Genomic DNA, 23,211 nt, shown 5'->3' on the forward strand with positions numbered 1-23,211 from the left:
ATTCATTCTGTACTGGAAAGTCTTTTTGAATCAACCTTTATTTATTACTCTATATATATAAATATATATCCCGATCTACATACTCTCAAATAGACAAACCACACGCCGTGGCGCAATGGTAGAGGCTTCGCCTCTAGCGCCGACGACCGAGGTTCGATTCCCGAGAGGGGGTGCACTGAGTATGTACGCGCGCTTCCCGATTCATTTTACCTTCGCATCCCCTTGGTTTGAGACGATGAAAAAATATGCGGTTAACGCAGAAAGACAGATCACCAATTGAAGCTTTATGAATAATGGATACTTTATTTGCCATCAATGATTGTTTTGGTAAAGCCATACTCAGTGTATTCATTAGATGAACGGTAAAAAAGTAAGAGCGAGGGGAGGGTAACTTATTGAGGCACGCAGGCAAAACCACAATAGCACGCGGGCTCGATGTACTGTAGTGCGCGTCAACTCGATCTGAATTGCGCGAAGTTCTATTTAGTCCATATGTGTCAAAATCAAGGCCCGCAGGCCACATCCGGCCCGGCGTGTAATTATATCCGGCCCACGAGATCATTTTATATACTGTATTATTGTTATTAATGGCCCGGGGATTTGAAGCGCTGATAACACAATAAACTACAGATCCCATAATGCAGCGCTTCAGCTGCCTTGCCGAACACCTACTGCGTTAATCTAGTCTAGCTTATGATGCTGCAAGTTATTGCGAAGCTAGTCCGCACGATGCCGAAGAGAAAAGGTGATTCTGAACATAGAGCCTTTAAAAACCGATGGGAGGCTGAGTATATGTTTACTGACATTGCCGGTAAACCCGTGTGTCTCATTTGTGGAGCTAATGTGGCTGTAATTACAGAATTTAATCTAAGACGGCACTATGAGAAAAAACATCAGGATAACCCGAAGAAGAGTTAAAGAAGAATCTGACACTTCAGCAGACGTTTTTACCCATGCAAAATCACAAAGTGATTTCAAGTGAAGCTGCTTTTATGGGAGACACAAATGCACCAGTGCAACTTGCCCCACTTTCCCTGTTGCCAAGTAATGTTGAACCAAGTCGGCACAACGGTGTTCCCAAATACGCACTTTGCTGATAAACTGAGCGCACTGCGCACTGAGTTCGCACGGCGCTTTGGTGACTTTGAAGAACAAAAAAAGAATTTTGACTTGTTTCACAGCCCATTTGCTGTCGATGTGGAAACTGCACCTGTGCAGATTCAGATGGAGGTGATTGAGCTGCAGTGTAATGGCACACTGAAGGCAAAGTATGATACTGCAGGGCCCGCACAGTTTATTCACTCCGTTCCCGCAGAAATGCTCCAGCTCCGTCTACATGTGGCTCGAACCTTTTGCATGTTTGGTAGCACATATCTGTGTGAGAAGCTCTTCTCAGTCATGAAGACTAACAAAACAGCACACAGGAGTCGCCTCACTGATGAGCACCTGCAGTCCATCCTGAGAATCTCCACAACACAGAACCTCACACCAAACAGAAACGAACTTGTGGCCAAAAAAGATGCCAGGCGTCCAGCTCTAAAATGACATATGAGCAAAGACAACTGAATGATTTGATTTGTTATTGCTGAAAAGAACACATTTCATTTATATTTCCAGGTTTTGTTATGCACCATGTTCATGTTTGAATTAGTATAATTTTGACAGGATATATTTTTATGGAGAGCAAAACCTTTTGGGATATTTAAAATTTAAGTTTATTTTTTATATAAAATTACATAAGAGTAAAGAAATTTAAATGTTTGTTCTTTTAACATTTACTTTATTTCTAACTTGTATAATTTAGACAGGATATATTTTTATGGAAAGCAAAATATTATAATTTATTTAAGGTTTGAATTGATTTATTCCGGAATAATATTCCTGTCTATTTTTATTCATATTTATGTTCAAAAAAGTTAAGTTTTAAAAGTTTAGTTTTAGTGTGTTCAATAAATGTTTATCCTGTTCGGCCTGCGACCTAAAGTATGTTTTGGATTTTGGCCCCCTGTGCAATTGAGTTTGAAACCCCTGATTTAGTCGACACAAATATCTTTGGTTGGAATGTAAGGCAAATTTACTCTTTACATTTGTATGGTGAAGAAAAATTTATGCAATGATGCCTACACTTAACTTATATTCCTACCAAAGATATTTCTGTGGACTAAATAAAAATTCCTTCTATTTAAAATTTAAATAGAACTTGAACAGAAACGATAGTTCATAATATCCACGCAGACTTGCAAGTAAGAGCAGGAGTCATCCGTTTTAACAAGCAGCGTATTGCACTGATACAAAATAGCCTGCCCATTTAATTATTTAGGAATGGATAAATAAAGATTTTGTACAAATAATGTTTTTCATTTTTCTTCCTTGATGGATTCTGCCACCCCCAGCAACAGTTGCTCGCACCCCAAAGAGTGTATGTATGTATATATATATGATAGCAACACTCATCACTCACAACAGTGACAAAACAATTGCATTGACAATCATGTTACGTTATTATTAAAATGTTTCCTTTTCAATTTTTTAATACTTCTTTAACACACTATTTCTCCGCTGCGAAGCACGGGTATTTTGCTTGTATATAAATAAGGTACACTTCTAAGCATACAACACACATGTATGATGATGAGTCAAAAGATAACCTCAAAATTGCAAAAGAGATTCTAAAGCCCAGACCACTGCCATGTATGTTGGTAACATTATTAGCAATGACATTAGGAGTGTCCAGCAGGCGGTAGCAGGGTGAGCTACTTGATATCAAAATAGCAGTATAAAGATGGCAGCCCCACTGCAGCATGTAGCAAAGAGGAGCATAATTCTGTCATCTCCTTTTTGAGCAGTGCAGGGCTAAAGCCTGTCGAAATTTATTGCCAAATGAAGGTTCATTATGGTGATGCATGTCTGTTACTTCAGCAAGTGCATGACTGGAGCAGGACATTTTGAAACAGTGGGAGTTCTATGACAAACTTTCTTCATACCAGGTCAGACGCACCGAGAAGTAACACCAGAGTCAACTGCATAAGTTGGAATGCATCGTGATGGAAAATCGTTGAGTGACGGTGAATGAAATAGCCGCATAAGTGGACGTCAGTCATGGTTTAGCACAACACAGCATCCATGATGTGCCCCACTTCCACAAAATGTCTGCAAGGTGGGTGCTATGGCAGCTGGCTTCAGTGTTGAAACGACCAGGCCCTGGCTTGTGCCCCAGTAGTGAATGTCCACGATTCGGACCTTCTGATCCAAAGCCACTCAGAGGCCCCTTCTGCAGCATCAATGGTAGATTTTATGATCTCCTTTTCACAGCTCCTGTAATGCCAAGCATGTCGTGGACCTTGCATAATGAGTGGCCAGAAAAAGCCACTCCAGATCACTTGCATGAAAATGGGAATCAGATAAGTCAGACTGAGACCGATTCAGAAATAACTGGAAAAACATTGATCATTGGTACATTTTGTTTTGTACATTCACTTTGCTCTCTCACCAGATATCGATGCTATTTTATACGTTGTTTACTCTTCGTGACTCAAGCATGCACAGTTATTTGAGGTCCAATCAACAAAGCTAATGTTCCTTCGAGCAAAGAAAACTGAACTATAACGTAATAGTGATTTTCGCCCTCTACGCCTGGAGGTCAACTAAAGTCGACATTCACCTTCAACCCCTTGTGTCAAGATAAATCAACATTCACCCTCACAGAGAGTCAGGTCTTCAGCTTTACATCTCATCAGGAAGATGGTGCCAATTTGTACAGCACAGTGTCCTCGTTACTGTACTGGGGCACTGAGATCCATAGACAGACCACAAGGTAAGTGCCCCCTGGTGACCGCACCAACAATTCTTCCAGCAGCAACCCAAGCCTTTTACTAGATGACCTCCCACCCAAGGCTTAAACATGTTCAGCTTCAGTTGGACAAATTGTTCTGAAGTGCAGGTGGTATGGCTGCCGGCTAATGCAAGGCGATTCCTTCTGTTCTGCACGTGTGAACAATCAGGCCCTACACACATAGGAGTTTATAGTCCAATGTTTGAGTCACTATGTTACATAACAAGCATTCCAGATGCTCCTCCGGCACTGCTCCACAAGCTCCTGGTACTTGGACCACTTCAAAAATTAGCCTCTTCAATGCGGTCCTCCCAAGTGACTGTCAGCTTCACTATGAGCACCTGCTTCGAAGAGGCAAATGTTAATGCCCCATCTGGTTTCAAAGAAGTTGGTGTAACATGGTCCAGATACTTGGGCTGCTTGCCCAAGTCAACTATGAGCTCCCAGTGAAGTAAGTAAAAAGTGTGTTTCACCATACAGTCCTATGAAAACGCTTGGGAACTCTCTTAATTCTTTGGATTTGTGTTTCTCATTGGCTGAGCTTTCAAAGTAGTAACCCTTTTAATATCTGACATGCCTTATGGAAACAGTAGTATTTCAGCAGTGTCATTAAGTTTATTGGATTAACAGAAAATATGCAATATGCATCATAAAATTAGACAGGTGCCTAAATGTGGGCACCGCAACAGATATATGACATCAATACTTAGTTGAGCCTCCTTTTGCAAATATAACAGCCTCTAGACACTGTCCTCCTACAGCCTTTGATTAATGTCTGGACTCTGGATGGAGGTATTTCTGACCATTCTTCATACAAAATCTCTCCAGTTCAGTTCAATTTGATGGCTGCCGAGCATGGACACCCTGCTTCAAATCATCCCATAGATTTTCGATAATATTCAAGTCAGAGGACTGTGACGGCCATTCCAGAACATTGTACTTCTCCCTCTCCCTGAATACCTTTGTAGATTTCGAACTGTGTTTTGGGTCATTGTCTTGTTGGAATATCCAACCCCTACTGTATGTAACTTCAACTTTGTGACTGATTCTTGAACATTATCCTGAAGTATATGTTGATATTGGGTTGAATTCATCCGACCCTCAACTTTATCAAGGGCCCCAGTTCCTTAACTAGCCACACAGCCCCACAGCATGATGGAACCTCCACCAAATTTGACAGTAGGTAGCAGGTGTTTTTCTTGGAATGCGGTGTTGTTCTTCTGCCATGCAAAGCGCTTTTTGTTCTGACCAAATAACTCAATTAGTGTCTCATCAGTCCAAAGCACTTTGCTCCAAAATGAATCTGGCTTGTCTAAATGAGCATTGGCATACAACAAGCAACTCTGTTTGTGGCGCGAGTGCAGAAAGTGCTTCTTACTCATCACCCTGCCATACAGATGTTCTTTGTTCAAATTGCACTGAATTGTAGAATGATGTACAGATACACCATCTGCAGTGAGATGTTCTTGCAGGTCTTTGGAGGTGATCTGTGTGTTGTCTGTAACCATTCTCACAATCCTGCCAGTGGATATGCCGCTCCTGTATTTTTCTTGGCATGCCAGACCTACTGGGTTTAACAGCAACTGTGCCTGTGGCCTTCCATTTCCTGATTCCATTCCTTACAGTTGACACTGGCAGTTTAAACCTCTGATATGGCTTTTTGTAGCCTTCTCCTAAACCAGGAGACTCAACAATCTTTGTTTTCAGATCTTTTGAGAGTTGCTTTGAGGATCCCATGCTGTCTGTCACTCTTCAGAGGAGAGTCAAAGGGAAGCACAACTTGCAATTGACCTCCTTAAATACCTTTTCGCATGATTGGACACACCTGTCTATGAAGTTCAAGGCTAATCCAAGCAATTTGGTGTTGCAAATAATCAAGCGATTCTAAATTGTCCTTAGTGTGTGCTTGGTGTGTGGATGTGTGTACACGCCCTGAGTTGGGCTGACACCCTGCCCGGGGTTTGTTTTCTGCCTTGCGCCCTGTTTTGGCTGGGATTGGATCCAGCAAACCCCCGTGACCCTGTAGTTAGGATATGGATGGATGGATTTAACTTCATACAACTAAATACTGCTTCACTAAAAATCTTTGTACAGAAAACACCCCAGTACTCAGATGTTCCTAGGAAATGAAAGACATACCACTGTTATCTTTTTTGTTGAAAGTACAGTCAATTATGCAGGCTGAGAGGGATTCCAAAAACTTTTTCATATGACTGTATGTTAAGTCATTGCAGGTGTGACCTCCTACCACCTGCTGCTTCTCTGCTCATACAGAATAAAACAGATGCCAAACACTGAACTTTGCTTTGGGGAGTGGGAGGGCATGTTGCAGGTGCCGTATTTGCCTGAGTGGCCTCTTCATCTTCTGTAACATGTTTTATTTTTTTACATGTTGTACTGCATGTACTGTCATCCTATGAAAAGCCTAACAATCTGCCAATGGTTGTGATTGCTAACAGTAACACTCCAAACACTTCCACTTCTGATCATTGCTCTATTTTTTTCACACTCATCACTACCAGGCAATGATGTAAACACACTTAAAAAGAGCAGCTCAGACTCTGCAGATTTTATTTAATGTATAGAAGAACCTATAGAAGATCAAAAGAATATACTGAACATTGCAATATTGGCTTTTACAAACTGATTTTTCTGAAATAAAATCAAATCAACAATTCAGTAAATTTCCAAATCCTAACTGACATATACACCCTCATCATTCACACAGTGCCCTTTTACAATTTACATCCATCCATCAATCCTCTTCCGCTTATCCGAGGTCGGGTCGCGGGGGCAGCAGCTTAAGCAGAGAGGCCCAGACTTCCCTCTCCCCGGCCACTTCTTCCAGCTCTTCCGGAGAATCCCAAGGCGTTCCCAGGCCAGCCGGGAGACATAGTCCCTCCAGCGTGTCCTGGGTCTTCCCCGGGGCCTCCTCCCGGTTGGACGTGCCCGGAACACCTCACCAGGGAGGCGTCCAGGAGGCATCCTGATCAGATGCCCGAGCCACCTCATCTGACTCCTCTCGATGCGGAGGAGCAGCGGCTCTACTCTGAGCCCCTCCCGGATGACTGAGCTTCTCGCCCTATCTTTAAGGGAAAGCCCAGACACCCTGCGGAGGAAACTCATTTCAGCCGCTTGTATTCGCGATGTCGTTCTTTCGGTCACTACCCATAGCTCATGACCATAGGTGAGGGTAGGAGCGTAGATCGACTGGTAAATTGAGAGTTTTGCCTTACAGCTCAGCTCCTTTTTCACCACGACAGACCGATGCAGAGCCTGCATCACTGCGGATGTCGCACCGATCCCCTGGTCGATCTCACGCTCTATTCTTCCCTCACTCATGAACAAGACCCCGAGATACTTGAACTCCTCCACTTGAGGCAGGATCTCTCCCCAACCCTGAGAGGGCACTCCACCCTTTTCCGGCTGAGGACCATGCTCGGATTTGGAGGTGCTGATTCTCATCCCAGCCGCTTCACACTCAGCTGCGAACCGATCCAGAGAGCTGAAGATCACGGCCTGATGAAGCAAACAGGACAACATCATCTGCAAAAAGCAGTGACCCAATCCTGAGTCCACCAAACCGGACCCCTTCAACACCCTGGCTGCGCCTAGAAATTCTGTCCATAAAAGTTATGAACAGAATCGGTGACAAAGGGCAGCCCTGGCGGAGTCCAACTCTCACTGGAAACGGGCTCGACTTACTGCCGGCAATGCGGACCAAGCTCTGACACGGTTGTACAGAGACTGAACAGCTCTTATCAGGGGTCCGTACCCCATACTCCCGAGCACCCCCACAGGATTCCCGAGGGACACGGTCGAATGCCTTTTCCAAGTCCACAAAACACATGTAGACTGGTCGGGCAAACTCCCATGCACCCTCCAGGACTCTGCTAAGGGTGAAGAGCTGGTCCACTGTTCCGCGACCAGGACGAAAACCACACTGTTCCTCCTGAATCCGAGGTTCGACTATCCGACGGACCCTCCTCTCCAGAACCCCCGAATAGACTTTTCCAGGGAGGCTGAGGAGTGTGATCCCTCTATAGTTGGAACACACCCTCCGTCCCCTTTTAAAGAGGGGACCACCACCCCGGTCTGCCAATCCAGAGGCACTGTTCCCGATGTCCATGCGATGTTGCAGAGACGTGTCAACCAAGACAGTCCTACAACATCCAGAGCCTTAAGGAACTCCGGGCGTATCTCATCCACCCCCGGGGCCCTGCCACCAAGGAGTTTTTTGACCACCTCGGTGACTTCAGTCCCAGAGATGGGAGAGCCCACCTCAGAGTCCCCAGGCTCTGCTTCCTCATTGGAAGGCATGTTAGTGGGATTGAGGAGGTCTTCAAGTACTCCTCCCACCGACCCACAACGTCGAAGTGAGGTCAGCAGCGCACCATCCCCACCATATACGGTGTTGACACTGCACTGCTTCCCTCTCCTGAGACGCCAGACGGTGGACCAGAATCTCCTCGAAGCCGTCCGAAAGTCGTTCTCCATGGCCTCTCCAAACTCCTCCCACGCCCGAGTTTTTGCCTCAGCAACAACCTAAGCCGCGTTCCACTTGGCCTGCGGTACCTATCAGCTGCCTCCAGAGACCCACAGGACAAAAAAGTCCTATAGTACTCTTTCTTCAGCTTGAACATGGTGTTTGTTATGGACAATCCGTGACAAGCACAGAAGTCCAATAACAAAACACCACTCGGGTTCAGATCAGGGGGGCCATTCCTCCCAATCACGCCCTTCCAGGTCTCACTGTCATTGCCCACGTGAGCATTGAAGTCTCCCAGCAACACGAGGGAATCCCCAGAAGGTATGCCCTCTAGCACCCCCTCCAGAGACTCCAAAAAGGATACGCACAAACAACAGTCAGGACCCTTCCCCCCACCCGAAGGCGGAGGGAGGCCAACCTCGTCCACCGGGGTAAACCCCAATACACAGGCTCCGAGTCGGGGGGCAATAAGTATGCCCACACCTGCTCGGCGCCTCTCATCGGGGGCAACTCCAGAGTGGTAGAGAGTCCAGCCCCTCTCAAGGAGATTGGTTCCAGAGTCCAAGCTGTGCGTCGAGGTGAGTCCGACTATATCTAGCCGGAACCTCTCGACCTCGCACACTAGCTCAGGCTACTTCCCCTTCAGAGAGGCGACATTCCACGTTCCAAGAGCCAGTTTCTGTAGCCGAGGATCAGACCGCCAAGGTCCCCGCCTTCGGCCACCACCCAGCTCACACTGCACCCAACCTCCTTGGCCCCTCCCATAGGTGGTGAGCCCATGGGGAGGAGGACCCACGTTACCTCTTCGGGCTGTGCCCGGCCGAGTCCCATGGGTGCAGGCCCGGCCACCAGGCGCTCGCCATCAAGCCCCACCTCCAGGCCTACGATTTACAATTAACCTAAATTGTATGTCTGTTACAGTAGGGGAGTAAAAAGAAAACTACAGTGGCAAAAGGGCAATTTACCCAGAAACAATGTCTTGCAGACAGTGAGAAAGAGATTCAAACATGTCTGCCAGAGTGCAGTGGCACTGGTAACCACTGTGCCACTCTACTTTCTTAGAGTGAAACCCAAACGCATAATTTACCTCACACAAATTCCATTATATCATTGTAGTAGAAATAAAAATATATTATTGATGAGTGCTTTGGGCTTTTAATGTAAATTTTACTATAATATGGGCATCCCCCACCCCTAACCCTTATCTTAAAAATAACAATGGTCTACAAAAAAATATTTTTTGTTTGCTACTGGAAACTTCAGAGCAGCTCTTTATTAAGTTTTTTACACTAATTTCATGTATGAAATTGGAATTAAGCCAGCACATCAGGTTTTTGAAATACATATCATTGACGTTTTGACAATTTTGAATATCAATATAATATATCAACATGATATCTGTAGTTTGGACTATTTCCCACCAAAATTGTTTTGATGTGTTTATTCTGAAAACAAACCAGAAGATAATACCAGAGACACATTAAAGCATATTTATGTCAATTTACCTCAATATAAAAGTGAGGTCAGCGTGCCCAAAAATGTTGGAGGCCCTCGCTTTTGCACTTGTACTGCACATCCGTCTCTCTTTGCAAGCACCAACAGTAGTCACCCATCATGCTCGGAGTGAATTTTCCCCGATATCAGTTTTCCATCACCTTTGTATCTTGATGAAATCTTTCTCTATATTCATCGCTGGCATCGCCCAGATTTGGTGTAAAAAGTGAAGATGTAAAAATTGCAAATCAGTGACATTCGGGCTCCCATAAGCTGATATGCTTTCAGCAGGTCCTCTACAAGCTCAACATTATTCTCTGCTCTGTGACTGCCAAGAAAATTCTGGACAACCTGCACGAATGCTTCCCATGCTGTTAATTCAGGGGGGTTCAGTTCCCTTTTGAACTCATCGTCAAGCAACACTTCACGGATTTCAGGAACAACAAAAACACCTTCCTTAATTTTGGCTTCACTTTTCTTGACACCAAATTAATTTCTTAAATGTTGAAAAGCATCGCCGTTTCTGTCCATCGACTTGACAAAATTTTCAAAGTAATGGTGAATCGAACAAATAAAATGTCCTGAAATGCAATGTTATGTTTAACAGTAAAATCTCTACCTACTGCACCGTCATGTCTGAGTTGTGTCATTATGCTTTAGAGTCAAATAAGACCTGGTAATCAGTAACAAATATGTTTCTGCTAATTAAAAATTAATAATTTTTAAATAAAATTAATAATGACGAGGTAAACAACTCACAGCTGTTAGTAACGTGTGGTGAACTCTGCTATCTCAATGGCATCCCTAGTGGAATTACCGGTATTTATCAAAATGGTTATCTGCCTTTACCGTCCAGTCACCCTAGCTGTCCAAGACCTGGAACATGATAACTAAAAAATGGGACGTGCTCGACGAAAATGGCTTTCAGATTTGGAGTCAGCAAGTGAAACCTGTTAAAGTAAAGGTGAAAGACTCCCAGTAGCAAAATGCTTGTTGACCAGCAACCCTAACACCTAACCCTAACACTTTTTAGAGCCCTGATGTTAATAGATTCTTCTGGGGGCTCTGAGATTAAATATACCTCTTAGGGCCCTGAGGTTAAAAACACTCCTTGGGTCCCTGATCTTATATTTTACCCCATGGGTGCCTTAAATTAAAAAATAATCCTGGTGGCAAATGTCTATCTTTTAGTTTCCCTTATTTTAGATTAATTTTGATACTTTTAATGAAACTTTAGATTAAAATAATAAGGAGCTGTTAGAATTTTTCCATTTTATTAAGGTCATAAATTTAGTTTTGATTTAAATTAGTTTTAAAGTATAATTTAATTGTTTATATGCAGTTTTTAAAATGACCAATAGGGGGACTATTTTGGAACCTTCATACAAATTTGCAAATATTATACAATTATTTACACTTTATTTAAATATATTTTAAAAGTATTTTAATATTTTAGAATGAACATTTCTACAGCAAAAACCTTAACTATTATTGTTTTTTTAATTTTATAGTGTAAAATAAAATGGATGGTTAAAAGACAAAAAATATGATAAATATTTGGATCAGTGCACCCGTGAACGACTTTTAAGTCTCCCCATCCCTAAACCAACCACTAAGATACAGTAGCTACCCGTAAGGCACCAAGTCATCACCATTTTTAAATAGACCCTATACCGTCTTACCGGAGATGGCTGCTTGCGTAGCTCAAAACTGCGAGTATCGCCAAGGCTGACTGATCCAATGACAGGGTGTGGTCCAAGTGAAGGCTCAGAGTCACTGTGCCAGGCAATGCTGTCCTTGCCGTCACGATAGAGGTTACACAGCAAAGAGTTAAAGGTGTGTCCGGAAGCCAACTCAACACGCTGACGCAGCTCCACTAACACTGGGTGCCACTGAGAAAAGAACAAACAGTTTTGATTGGTCATAGAGTCACCCATGAAGTGTTCTGTAATGCTCCACACTGTCAGAGATCTAAGCATTTGCAGGTTGTTTTGATTGCCATTCAAGGAAATAACATTTGCAATGAATCCTAATTTGCTAACTACAGTTCTGAGCAAAAAAAAAAAAACTATAGATAGCCCTTTATGGACTTTCTGACTTTTTTTTTTATATATTTTTCTGAAATTCATTGTTAACATGCGTTCAACCAAATCCTAACACCAAGAGTTTAGAATGGCATACAGTGGATTCAGAAAGTATTCAGACCCCTTCAATTTATGCCCTGTGACACTACGCGAAAATCCGTGATATAGAAAGACCATATAAATACATTTTTTTTTATGCTTTAAGCCTTAAAATACCCCTCCCACACGCTTTAAACACATGTTAACTTATTAAAACACACTTTGTAAACACATATGATATGTGGATGTCTGCCTAAGTATAGGAGTAACATCTCTCTATTATAAAAAAAAATCTTGGCAGGGAGACCAAGGAGACGAGGCGTGATCTTCTTTGAAGACAATATGACGTCCCACGAGAGACATTTTAACATCACGCAAGACAAGGCAGTGAGACAGAAGGACGGCTGCTGTACAGGCTTTTAAAAAATTGACGTGCAGAGAGACAAACAGAACATGCATCTTGGTAGAAGCAGCACAAAGCCAGTAGCTGGTCCGTCCGCTTCTCCTTAGCGTGCGTTCAGCTCCCCCCCCTTCACAACGAGAGCGAGAGAGACACGAAGTGGCAGGAGCGTGGCGCACCTCTGAGGAGGTTGAGTAAAGCGATTGAGACCAGTTCATCTCGGAGACACACTTTGACGACATGTGAGACTAGACATTATAACCTTAGGAAGCTTAACCCGTGACACGGTGACTTTTGCATGTCACGTCCTACTTACTTATGCTTTTGGCAGACACACTTCAGGTGCTCCCAGCTCTTAAAACAAAGACAAGAAGAACACGCAGCTCGCCAGCAACAGCAAGCCAGCAGATGATCCGAGCGCTTCTCCTTAGCGTGCATTCTGCCCTCACGCCCCCCTCCTTCATAATGCTAGCAACAGAGACGCGAATTGGCAAAAGAACAGCTGCTGTAAATGTTTTTAAATGACTGACGCAGCAGCAGCAAGACACCAGCTAAACCAATCACATCTCTTTAGCGTGTGTTCAGACCCCCCTTCCCAATGCGAGCAGTGTTATGAGTCTTTTGATCTCCTCTCCTTCCTGGCAATTTAAGAATTCTAACTACTAGACGCTTAAGAGCTGTGTGTAGTTAATAGTAAATTAAGTTATGGTTAATTCCATTTGGAGCTCTACCCGTTTCTTATTTTATTTATTTATTCTGTTTGGCTTTGGAATTGTGATGGATGAACTGGTGTCCCAGCCGGGTTGTACACTATTCCCTTACCTGGCTGGGAGACCAGTATAACAGATGGTCAGGAAGGGTGGTGTGACATTTCCCCTCCTTGCTAAGAGATGGTGCAGTAGGACTGCTATCCCAGCAGCAATGGGAGGCCAGCATAATGGATGGATGGACAATGTGGCTGGAGAGGTATCCCGACCAGGAATGGTAGTATGCTCCTTCCTGGTTGGGAGGCCAGAAGAAATTTGGGGCAGTGTGACACTGACTCCCATTCACAGGTCACTGGGTGGTAGCATCCCTCGTGGTGAGCCCCCATACAAACACCAGCAGGGAAGCATGGGAGTTGTGGTCCCATTTGGCTGCCCTGTTGAGTTCCGTGGGGGACACCAGAGGGAGTTAATAGGAGATGAATGGCTTTTTGCAGGGTGGTCTGCCTGATTGCAAAAGTGCCTCCTAGAGACAACTGTTTGGCCACTAAAGTTCTCCCAGAGAGCCCTTTACTTTGACCTGAAGGTCGGATTCTGCAGAAGAGCTGGACAACACTCGACTGGGAGGAATGGAGGAGAAAAGAAAAGGAGTGCATTGTGTTGTGCACTACTGAGGAAAAGAAGCCTGTCTGAGATACTGCTTAAACATAAAAATCACATTTGGTTGAACCCAGGTGTGTCATTGTGTAGTTGTGCCTGGGGTTTGGGGCTCAGTGATGCCCCCTAATGGCCACAGAAACATTCTGTTACTTGTTGTAAACCACTTTGAGCTACAGTGCTTGTAAAACGTATTTACCCCTTTGGAAGATTTCACATTTTATTGCTATTCGGAATTGAATCACAGTGGATGTCAAAGTAAATACAGATCTCTACAAAGTGGTCTAAATTATTTGCAAATATAAAACATGTATAAGTCTCAATTGCATAAGTATTCCCCTCATTTAATAGGACACCCCAAAATCATCACTGGTGCAGCCCACTGACTTTAGAATTCACAGAATTAGTTTAATAGAGATTGACTGTCTGGGGTTTCATTTGATTGTGGTCTAAATGCACCTAGTCTGGAAGTGGTGAGTTAGCAAGATGAACTAACCTACACAATGAAGACAAAGGAACACTCCAAGCAAAACTGTGAAAAGGAGATTGAAATTCACAACTCAGGGGATGGAGACAAGAAAATATCTAAGTCACTGAATATCCAGTTAAATCAATCATGGTGAAATAGCAAGAGCACGGCACAACTGTGAATCTACTGGAGTAGGCCATCTATAAAAACTCAACGAGGCAAGTGAGGGAGGTCATTAAGAGACCTCTGAAAGAGTTAGAAGTTACTGGGGCTGAGACTGAAGAGATAGGCTATGCAGACAGCGCTTGTTGCTCAGGTGCTTCAACAGTCGCAGTTTTATGAGGGACTGCCAAAGAGAAAAAGCACACAGCCCATTTCAGCTAGATTTGACCAGGAGACCCATGTGAGACTCTGAAGTCAGATGTAAGCAGGTTCTGTGGTTTGATGAGACCAAAATGGAGCTGTTTGGCCATCAGACTAAATGCCATGTTTGAACACTGCACATCATCAAAAACACACTATCCTCAGCATGAAGCACGGCATTGGCAGCATCAGGCTGTGGGGATACTTCTCTGCAGCAGGCCCTGTAAGGCGTGTGAGGGTGAAAATTAAGGCAGCAAGCACAAGGAAATACTGGAGGAAAACTGGATGCAGGTTGCAAGAAAACCTGCACTTGGTAAGAAGATTTGTTTTCCAGCAAGATAACGACCACAAGCACGGGGGCCAAAGCTACACTGGAATGGCTTCAAAACAACAACATTAATTTTCTGAGGACAGACAGGATTAGAAATGAGGACATTAGAGGGTCAGCTTAGGTTGGACAGTTGGGAGACAAAGTCAGAGAGGTGAGATTGCTTTGGTTTGGACATGTGCAGAGGAGAGATGGTGGGTATATTGGGAGTAAGGATGATAAGGATAGAGTTGCCAGGAAAAAGGAAAAGAGGAAGGCCTAAGAGAAGGTTTATGGATGTGGTGAGAGAGGACATGCAGGTGGTGGGTGTAACAGAGCGAGATGCAGGGCACAGAAAGATATGGAAAATGATCCGCTGTGGCAACCCCTAACAGGAGCAGCTGAAAGAAGAAGAAGAAGACAGAAGAAGCCTAGATTAGATATAATTAGATTACATTAGATTAGGTCTACAGGACGGTAGTGAGACCAGCTATGTTATATGGGCTGGAGATGGTGGCATTGACCAGAAAGTAGGAGACAAAGCTGGAGGTGGCAGAATTAAAGATGCTAAGATTTGCATTGGGTGTGACAAGGATGGATAGGATTAGAAATGAGGACATTGGGTGGTCAGCTCAGGTTGGACAGATGGAATAAAAAGTCAGAGAGGTGAGATTGCACTGGTTTGGACATGTGCAGAGGAGAGATGCTGGGTATATTGGGAGAAGGATGTTAACACTAGAATTACCAGAGCCTACGAAAAAACTCGTAGATCCGGCCCACCTTAAATCCATCCGCACCTCTCCATCAGCGTCTTTTGTCCTGTAAATGTGCCGATAAATGCAAGCAGCCTGGTATCCCATCCCCCACCGCCGCAGAACGTGCACAATTTTCTCCCAGCTCATGCCTTGATTGATTATTTGGGAGTGAAGTGCTGGAGTTTTAGAGTGGAAATCGGCACATTTACAGGACAAAAGACGCTGTCGGAGAAGTGCGAATGGATTTAAGGTGGGCCGGATCTACGAGTTTTTTCGTAGGCTCTGGTAATTCTAGTGTTAAGGATAGAGCTGCCAGGCGAGAGGAAAAGAGGAAGGCCTAAGAGGAGGTTTATGGATGTGGTGAGAGAGGACATGCAGGTGATGGGTGTGATAGAACAAGATGACGAGGACAGGAAGATATGGAAGATGATGATCCGCTGTGGCAATCTCTACCATGAGCAGCCGAAAGAAGAAGAAACAATGTGACAGCTTAAAGGTAAAAATGGCGAATTGACCGAGATCCTGGTTGCTGAAAAAACCCGCAGACACAGGAGGCTCTGAGGACTGAACAATGAGAATCATTGGGGGCCGAGTTCCAGGGGCCTCATCTATAAAACTGTGCTTAGATTCATCCATCCATCATCTAACCTATTATATCCTAACTACAGTGTCACAGGGGTCTGCCAGAGCCAATCCCAGCCAACACAGGGTGCAAGGCAGGAAACAAACCCACCGCAGTGTGCTTAGATTCCATAAGAAAATTTTTACTTACACTTGAAAGTCATAAATGGTACACACACACAAGAAAAACTCACACTTCTAAAACCGTATGTATGCCTGATGACACGGCAAGTTCCTTTGTAAATCACAAATCAACTTAAAACTATATGCACATACATACGCTTTTAGCCACTCCCTATCACCGCATCTCAATATATGGCATGACAATGCCTTTTTTGTGGATATTTTGATCTAATCACCATATACATTAGCCCATATTCCTAAGTGACCTTTGTACTATAAAGCACAAAAGAATCAAAAGGAAAAAGGACAGAAAAAGAAACTTAAGTGAATGTGATCTTGAAGTATTACTGACTTAAATGGTGAACTGCAAAAACATTCTTTTTGCTGGTCTCTCTGCAGGAATCACAAGTAAAAGAAAAAAAAAAACAAGCTGAGTGAAGAGAGCAATAACAAAGTGACCAGACCACCACCAGAGCACAGAATGAATTGACGCAGACTGTATGCGTAGAACCACAAGATATTAAAAACGTTCCTATTGAACTTGCAAAGTGAAAATAAAATCATTTTGCCAAGTAAATGTCAGTGTTGCAATACACTCAAGTCAATTTACATTCACCTTACAACACCCAAATGTCTTTGAATTGCCACTGCGTTGAGGAACAGGATGTGGGTGATGCATGTGCTCATCTTGGCCTGCCTCAGGTGGCAGAGACACTCCATGTTTGTCTACTATGTTATGCAGTACTGCACAAGCCATCACAATGCAACAACCCTTTGTGGGGCTGGACAGCAGTGTGAGAGGCTATGCAAGTACTGATCAGGACGATTCAGACTTCCAGACTATGTACTGAATTGAAGCCTACATTACAGATTCCATCAAGAAGAAATCACATGATTCCTGCTCCATTACAGGTTTTAACAAGGTATTTGGCGATGGGTGTTTTCAGCGTGAACTGGGTAACCAGTCAGTAATCCTGAGGTCATCACTGAGCTGTAATCAACTGCTTGGGGCAGAATTAAATAACTGCCAGTGTACATACTCAATTTTGAGTCTGCTTCCTCTTACTTTTCACAATGCATTATTAAAATACACAGACCTTCTAGAGAACAGGAGCTAGTTCAGTCTTACTTAAATACTTGCAAGGTCACAGTACAATGTGCTGGTACACGTCCACTATCTGCAGGGAAGTGCCAGCACTTCAAGCCAAGGTGCTAGAGTCAGGCAATTTGCAGCGACTGCTGATTTTCCTAATGTTATCGGCACAATTAACTCAATAAATGTACAAGGCACCATCACAGAGAGTCCTGAGGCTTTGGAAAACATCTTGTATCACCCCAGTCCCAAAGGTATCATGTCCTAGTGAGCTGAATGACTTCCGGACTGTCACTCTGATGTCACATGTGATGAAGACCATGGAGCGGCTGCTACTTCACCACCTGAGGCCACAGGTCCGCCACATCCTCGACCCTCTGCTGTTCGCATACCAGGAGAAGGTGGAAGCGGAGGATGCCATCATCTATATGCTACACCGATCCCTCCCCACTTGGACAGAGGCAGTGGTGCTGTAAGAATTATGTTTCTGGACTTCTCTAGCGCCTTCAACACCATCCAATCTCTGCTCCTTAGGGACAAACTGACAGAGATGGGAGTAGATTCATACCTGGTAGCATGGATCATGGACTATCTTACAGACAGACCTCAGTATGTGCGTCTTGGGAACTGCAGGTCTGACATTGTGGTCAGCAGCCCAGGAGCGCCGCAGGGGACTGTACTTTCTCCGCTCCTGTTCAGCCAACATACATCAGACTTCTAATACAACTCAAGAGTCCTGCCACATGCAAAAGTTCACTGACGACACTGCTATGGTGGGCTGCATCAGGAGTGGGCAGGAGGAGGAGTATAGGAACCTAATCAAGGACTTTGTTAAATGGTGCCACTTAAACTAACTACACCTGAACACCAGCAAAACCAAGGAGCTAGTGGTGGATTTTAGGAGGATCAGGTCTCTCAGGAACCTTGTGATCATCAGAGGCGACTGTGTGCAGAGGGTGCAGACCTATAAATACCTGGGAGTGCAGCTGGATGATAAATTTGACTGGACTGCCAATACTGATGCTCTGTGTAAGAGAGGACAGAGCCAACTATACTTCCTTAGAAGGCTGGTGTCCTTCAACATCTGCAATAAGATGCTGCAGATGTTCTATCAGATAGTTGTGGCGAGTGCCCTCTTCTACACGATGGTGTGCTGGGGAGGCAGCATAAAGAAGAAGGACGTCTCACGCCTGGACGAACTGGTGAGGAAGGCAGGCTCTACTGTAGGCACGGAGCTGTACAGTTTGATATCCGTGGCAGAGCAACAGGCGCTGAGCAGACTCCTGTCAATCATGGAGAATCCACTGCATCAACTGAACAGGATCATCTCCAGACAGAGGAGCAGCTTCAGCGACAGACTGCTGTCACCGTCCTGCTCCACTGACAGACTGAGGAGACCCCACACTATGCGACTCTTCAGTTCCACCTGGGGTGGGGGCTAAACGTTAACATTATAGAAAGTTATTGTCTGTTATACCTGCATTTTTATCATTCTTTAATTTAATATTGTTTTTTATCAGTATATTGCTGCTGGAGTATGTGAATTTCCCCTTGGGATTTATAAAGTATCTTTCTATCTATCCATCCATCCATCCTCAGAGTGAATTTGCTTTTGTAAACAAAGAGCACTCACATCCAATTAATATAAAACTAATACATGAGGCTCAAATGTCAGACTAATGTTGTTGCAAGGTTTCCCAGCTGAACCTATGATTCCTTTATTTTATCAAATAATAGTGTGGGAAGCAAATTGACTTCAGGACAATACTGTGTGATATGGCTGGCTTCTTGGTAACACTGCCTTTTCCATTTATTTGCTACAGCAGTCTTTTAATAGGCAAAACAGACAGGCTATACACCAAGGCAAATTAACACCTAACATTATTACAAATGTTTCGCCCATTGCTCAACTTCATTTCCGTTTCTTTCTAATTCGTATGGCTTATGAACTTCAGACATGGAGAAGTGTTGAAAAACTGATGGGTCCTCTGACAAGATGGTACCTCCACACTCATTTATTTTGCAATCCTGCCCTACATATCAGAGGCCATTCAATTTCCTCCTCCTCCTTCTCCTTGAAGTCTGGTTTATCTGTGCTAGGAAATATATTAAATGAGTCAAAGCTGGAAGTGTTCCTTTCTCTTTGCTCAATCCCTTCTGTATTGTACTTTTTCTGTTGGCAGGTGAAGTCTATGCTCACTCTCCCCCTCTTCCAATTCATCCTCTGTAATCATTTGCTTCATCCCTTTCTCATAAATCCAAACAGACATCCCCCCTCCACAAAGCTTCCCTCAAAACTCTCCCAATCACGTTTCATTGGCTAACAGACCGTTGCCCATCCTCGGTGTTCTGCTGGCAAACCATCCTTTCAAATACCAAACATTGCTCTAACAATCTAACAACACTATTTAAATTTGTTCATAGACTGCACCCTACTCCCCAGAGACTTTATCTAATGGGACTAGAATTAGATCTGCTTTGTCATCTCTGTCCTCTTGAAGTTCCTGACACTTTCCTCCATATGTTCTGGGAATGTCCTCCAGAATGCTCTCTGGTGCTATGTGGCTATGATTCTTTTGTTCCCCATTCCATTGTCCCCGCAAGTTCTTCTCCCCCTAGACCTCTCTCTCTTCCAATGGCGGCTTTTATTGACTACAACCATCTCAATGGAAAGTTTCTGTCTCTCCTGTAATATGAAAGTCTTCATTTTACAATCTTACCCTTCTTCAACTTTCTGCAGCTAGAATCAACAACTCTTCCAAGCTCTACTATCCACAACTGGCTTCATGCTGCTCATTTAGTAAAGCGCTGCTTGTGGTTGTAGTTTCTTCTGTACATCTTTCTTCTTTTTTTTTTTTTTGTTAACATCTTTTGTTAACATTGTCATGCACTCCTTGTGTGAGGTGTGTGTGTGTGTTTGCATGTGCCAGTTTACCAGTTGACTCTTTTCTTTTTCTCTTATTGCGTTTCTGTTTAATTGTAACAGAGCAAGATGTAGAGGACTGGAAGATAACAGAGCAAAATGCAGAGGACCGGAAGATATGGAAAAAGATGATCTGCTGTGGCAACCCCTAACAGGAGCAGCTGAAAGAAGAAGTGTTTCTGTTTAATTGGCCGTTTCATGTGGGGTAGGGTTGGGGGTGTTTGTGTTTGTTGTTACACAGCCCAAAAAAAATTTTGTTCTTTTACTGTATCTCTTTTACATTTTAATCACAAAAAAATATTATTAATAATGTTAAAAACAACTATATTGAGAGAACATGTCAGTAGAGTGTGACAGAATTAGTTCAAGAACATCAGAACGGGACTGACAATTCATCCAACACGTGCAATGAAGTGACATTTTCTGTTCACTGTCTTGCTGTCTGGAGTCACTGCCAAAATCAAAAACAATCAGCGTAGGACTTATGGATGGTCAAAAGCTGCCATAAACTCAGGCCAATGTTCTCACCTAGTTTGTGTTTAAACAATGCAGACTTTTTTGTAAGGAATGGCTTACGCATGTTTCAGAGTAGAAGCAGGTTTTATACACGAGGCCCCAGATCTCAATCCAACTGAGAATTTGTGGCTGAACTTGAAAAAAGCCGTTCATTCACAATCACTAGGACACCTGACAGAGCTTGAGCAGATTTGCAAAGGATAATTCGGAAGCCTAGATGTGCAAAACTGACAGAGAGGGAGAGAGACACCAGTGCACAAACATTCAAAAGACTGACAAGGCTGTTAAGTATGCATCTACTAACTACTGAATTGAAGGGGGTTAATTTGTGGTTTTTTTATATATAATAAATGTAGGCAACTTTGAAGAGACCAATTTTCACTTTGACATTAAACTCCTTAGTGTTACTTGGGCTGCGAAAAACATGCTGAAAGCATTAGTCCCGAGTGTCACTTAGGCAACTGTACAGATGCATCTTGCATAAGCATTAGAACCGAGATTCAGAGAAAGTCTCGTGGCTAATAAGGGCAGACTGTCATGGATACAGTATATCACATCAAAAAGAGCAAGATTTGGCATAAAGCTTTACAAGCTTTGTGAATCTAAAACGGGATACATTGAGAACTCGGTTCCATACACAGGGAAAGGGACAATGTTTGATCCGAAATACAATCAGCACAGCATTGCTATGTCATCGGTGTGGACTGTGATAGATGCTCTGCTGGATCAAGGTTACTATGTAACCATGGACAATTGTGATACCTTGCCAGAGCTATTTGACATCTTGCTGCAAAAAAAGACTGATGTATATGGAACAATGCGTCCCAACTGTCGTGGCATGCCTGAAGACTTTGGCAGTGCTAAATTATGCGAGCTGCACCAGTAGCTTGGCAAAAGTGTTAAATGCTTGCACTGGAATAGAAGGACAAGAAAGATGTTTGTCTACTTAGCACTGTACATAATGCAGCTACAGTCACTGTACAGGTAAAAAGGAAACAAGCAGGTTACGAAGCCTTGTGCTGTGGTCGACTACAACATCACAATGGGTGGCGTAGATCGTGCGGATCAAGAATTGACTTTCTATCCCATTATGCAGAGGCAAGAAAAGAAACATTTCAAAATTATATTTTGTCATCTGGTGGAACAGTACATTTGGAATTCATTTGTGTTATACAAACAAAAATCTTGCAAAACTGTATCTCATGCAAACTGTACATGACAGCTTGTAGAACAAATCAATACTGCACATCCACTGTCCACACTACCGCTAAAGAGATGCGGTCAACATAGCATATCGTGGATCAATCCATAGCGTCTTATTGGTAGACATTTTGTTGATTATATACTACCAACAGAAAAATAAAAACAGAATCCAACTCGTATCTGTGTAGTGTTCTGTTCAAAAACTGGTAAATGTGAAAACTAAGCCCAAAATTAAAACACTGTTATTGTCCCGACTGTGACGTTGCATTGGGTCTTTCACTGTGCTTTTAAGATTTACCACTGAAAGGACTCATTTTGAGATTATAAATTGTTTTGGCATCATTAGCAGTATTATTATTACTGTTATTATTATTGTTGTTGTTGTTCAGTTTATATTTTTATGTTTATTCATCATTACCATTAATATTTGTATCATTATTATACTTTTGAGATTTAATAAAAATGTCATTTTTCATGCCAAAAAAATGCAACGCTTTTTACATGTTTTTTCGGAATCAAATGCAATGCTAAGGTGGTTAAAGAGTCTTTTTAAGATTGATCGGTGTCAAAAAATTGAAATCAAATCCAGTATGATTTAATGCTATATAACATGGGTCCCCACACTTTTTCAGCTTGTGAGCTACTTTTAAAATGACCAGGTCAAAATGATCTACCTACTTTAAAAATTATATATATATATATATATATATATATATATATATAGTGTGAAAAACTATTTGCCCCTTCCTGATTTCTTATTCTTTTGCATGTTTGTCACACAAAATGTTTCTGATCATCAAACACATTTAACCATTAGCCAAATATAACACAAGTAAACACAAAATGCAGTTTTATGTGATGGTTTTATTATTTAGGGAGAAAAAATCCAAACCTACATGGCCCTGTGTGAAAAGTAATCGCCCCTTGTTAAATAATAATCTAACTGTGGTGTATCACACTTGTGTTCAATTTCGTAGCCACCCCAGGCCTGATTACTGCCACACCTGTTTCAATCAAGAAATCACTTAAATAGGAGCTGTCTGACACAGAGAAGTAGACCAAAAGCACCTCAAAAGCTAGACATCATGCCAAGATCCAAAGAAATTCAGGAACAAATGAGAACAGAAGTAATTGAGATC

The 23,211-nt window shown here is 43.0% G+C and overlaps 1 protein-coding gene across 1 annotated transcript in view; it reads right to left on the minus strand.

The window, feature by feature from the left end:
• alkbh3 (alkB homolog 3, alpha-ketoglutarate dependent dioxygenase) overlaps positions 1-23,211 on the minus strand; it is an 84,608-nt gene that overhangs the window by 13,603 nt on the left and 47,794 nt on the right. Inside the window, exon 7 of the mRNA XM_039744208.1 lies at positions 11,498-11,707. Coding sequence (XP_039600142.1) covers positions 11,498-11,707 — 210 coding nt within the window. The remainder of the gene's footprint in view (positions 1-11,497; positions 11,708-23,211) is intronic.

Source organism: Polypterus senegalus, chromosome 1, assembly GCF_016835505.1.
Source record: "Polypterus senegalus isolate Bchr_013 chromosome 1, ASM1683550v1, whole genome shotgun sequence".
Classification (NCBI taxonomy): Eukaryota; Metazoa; Chordata; class Cladistia; order Polypteriformes; family Polypteridae; genus Polypterus; species Polypterus senegalus.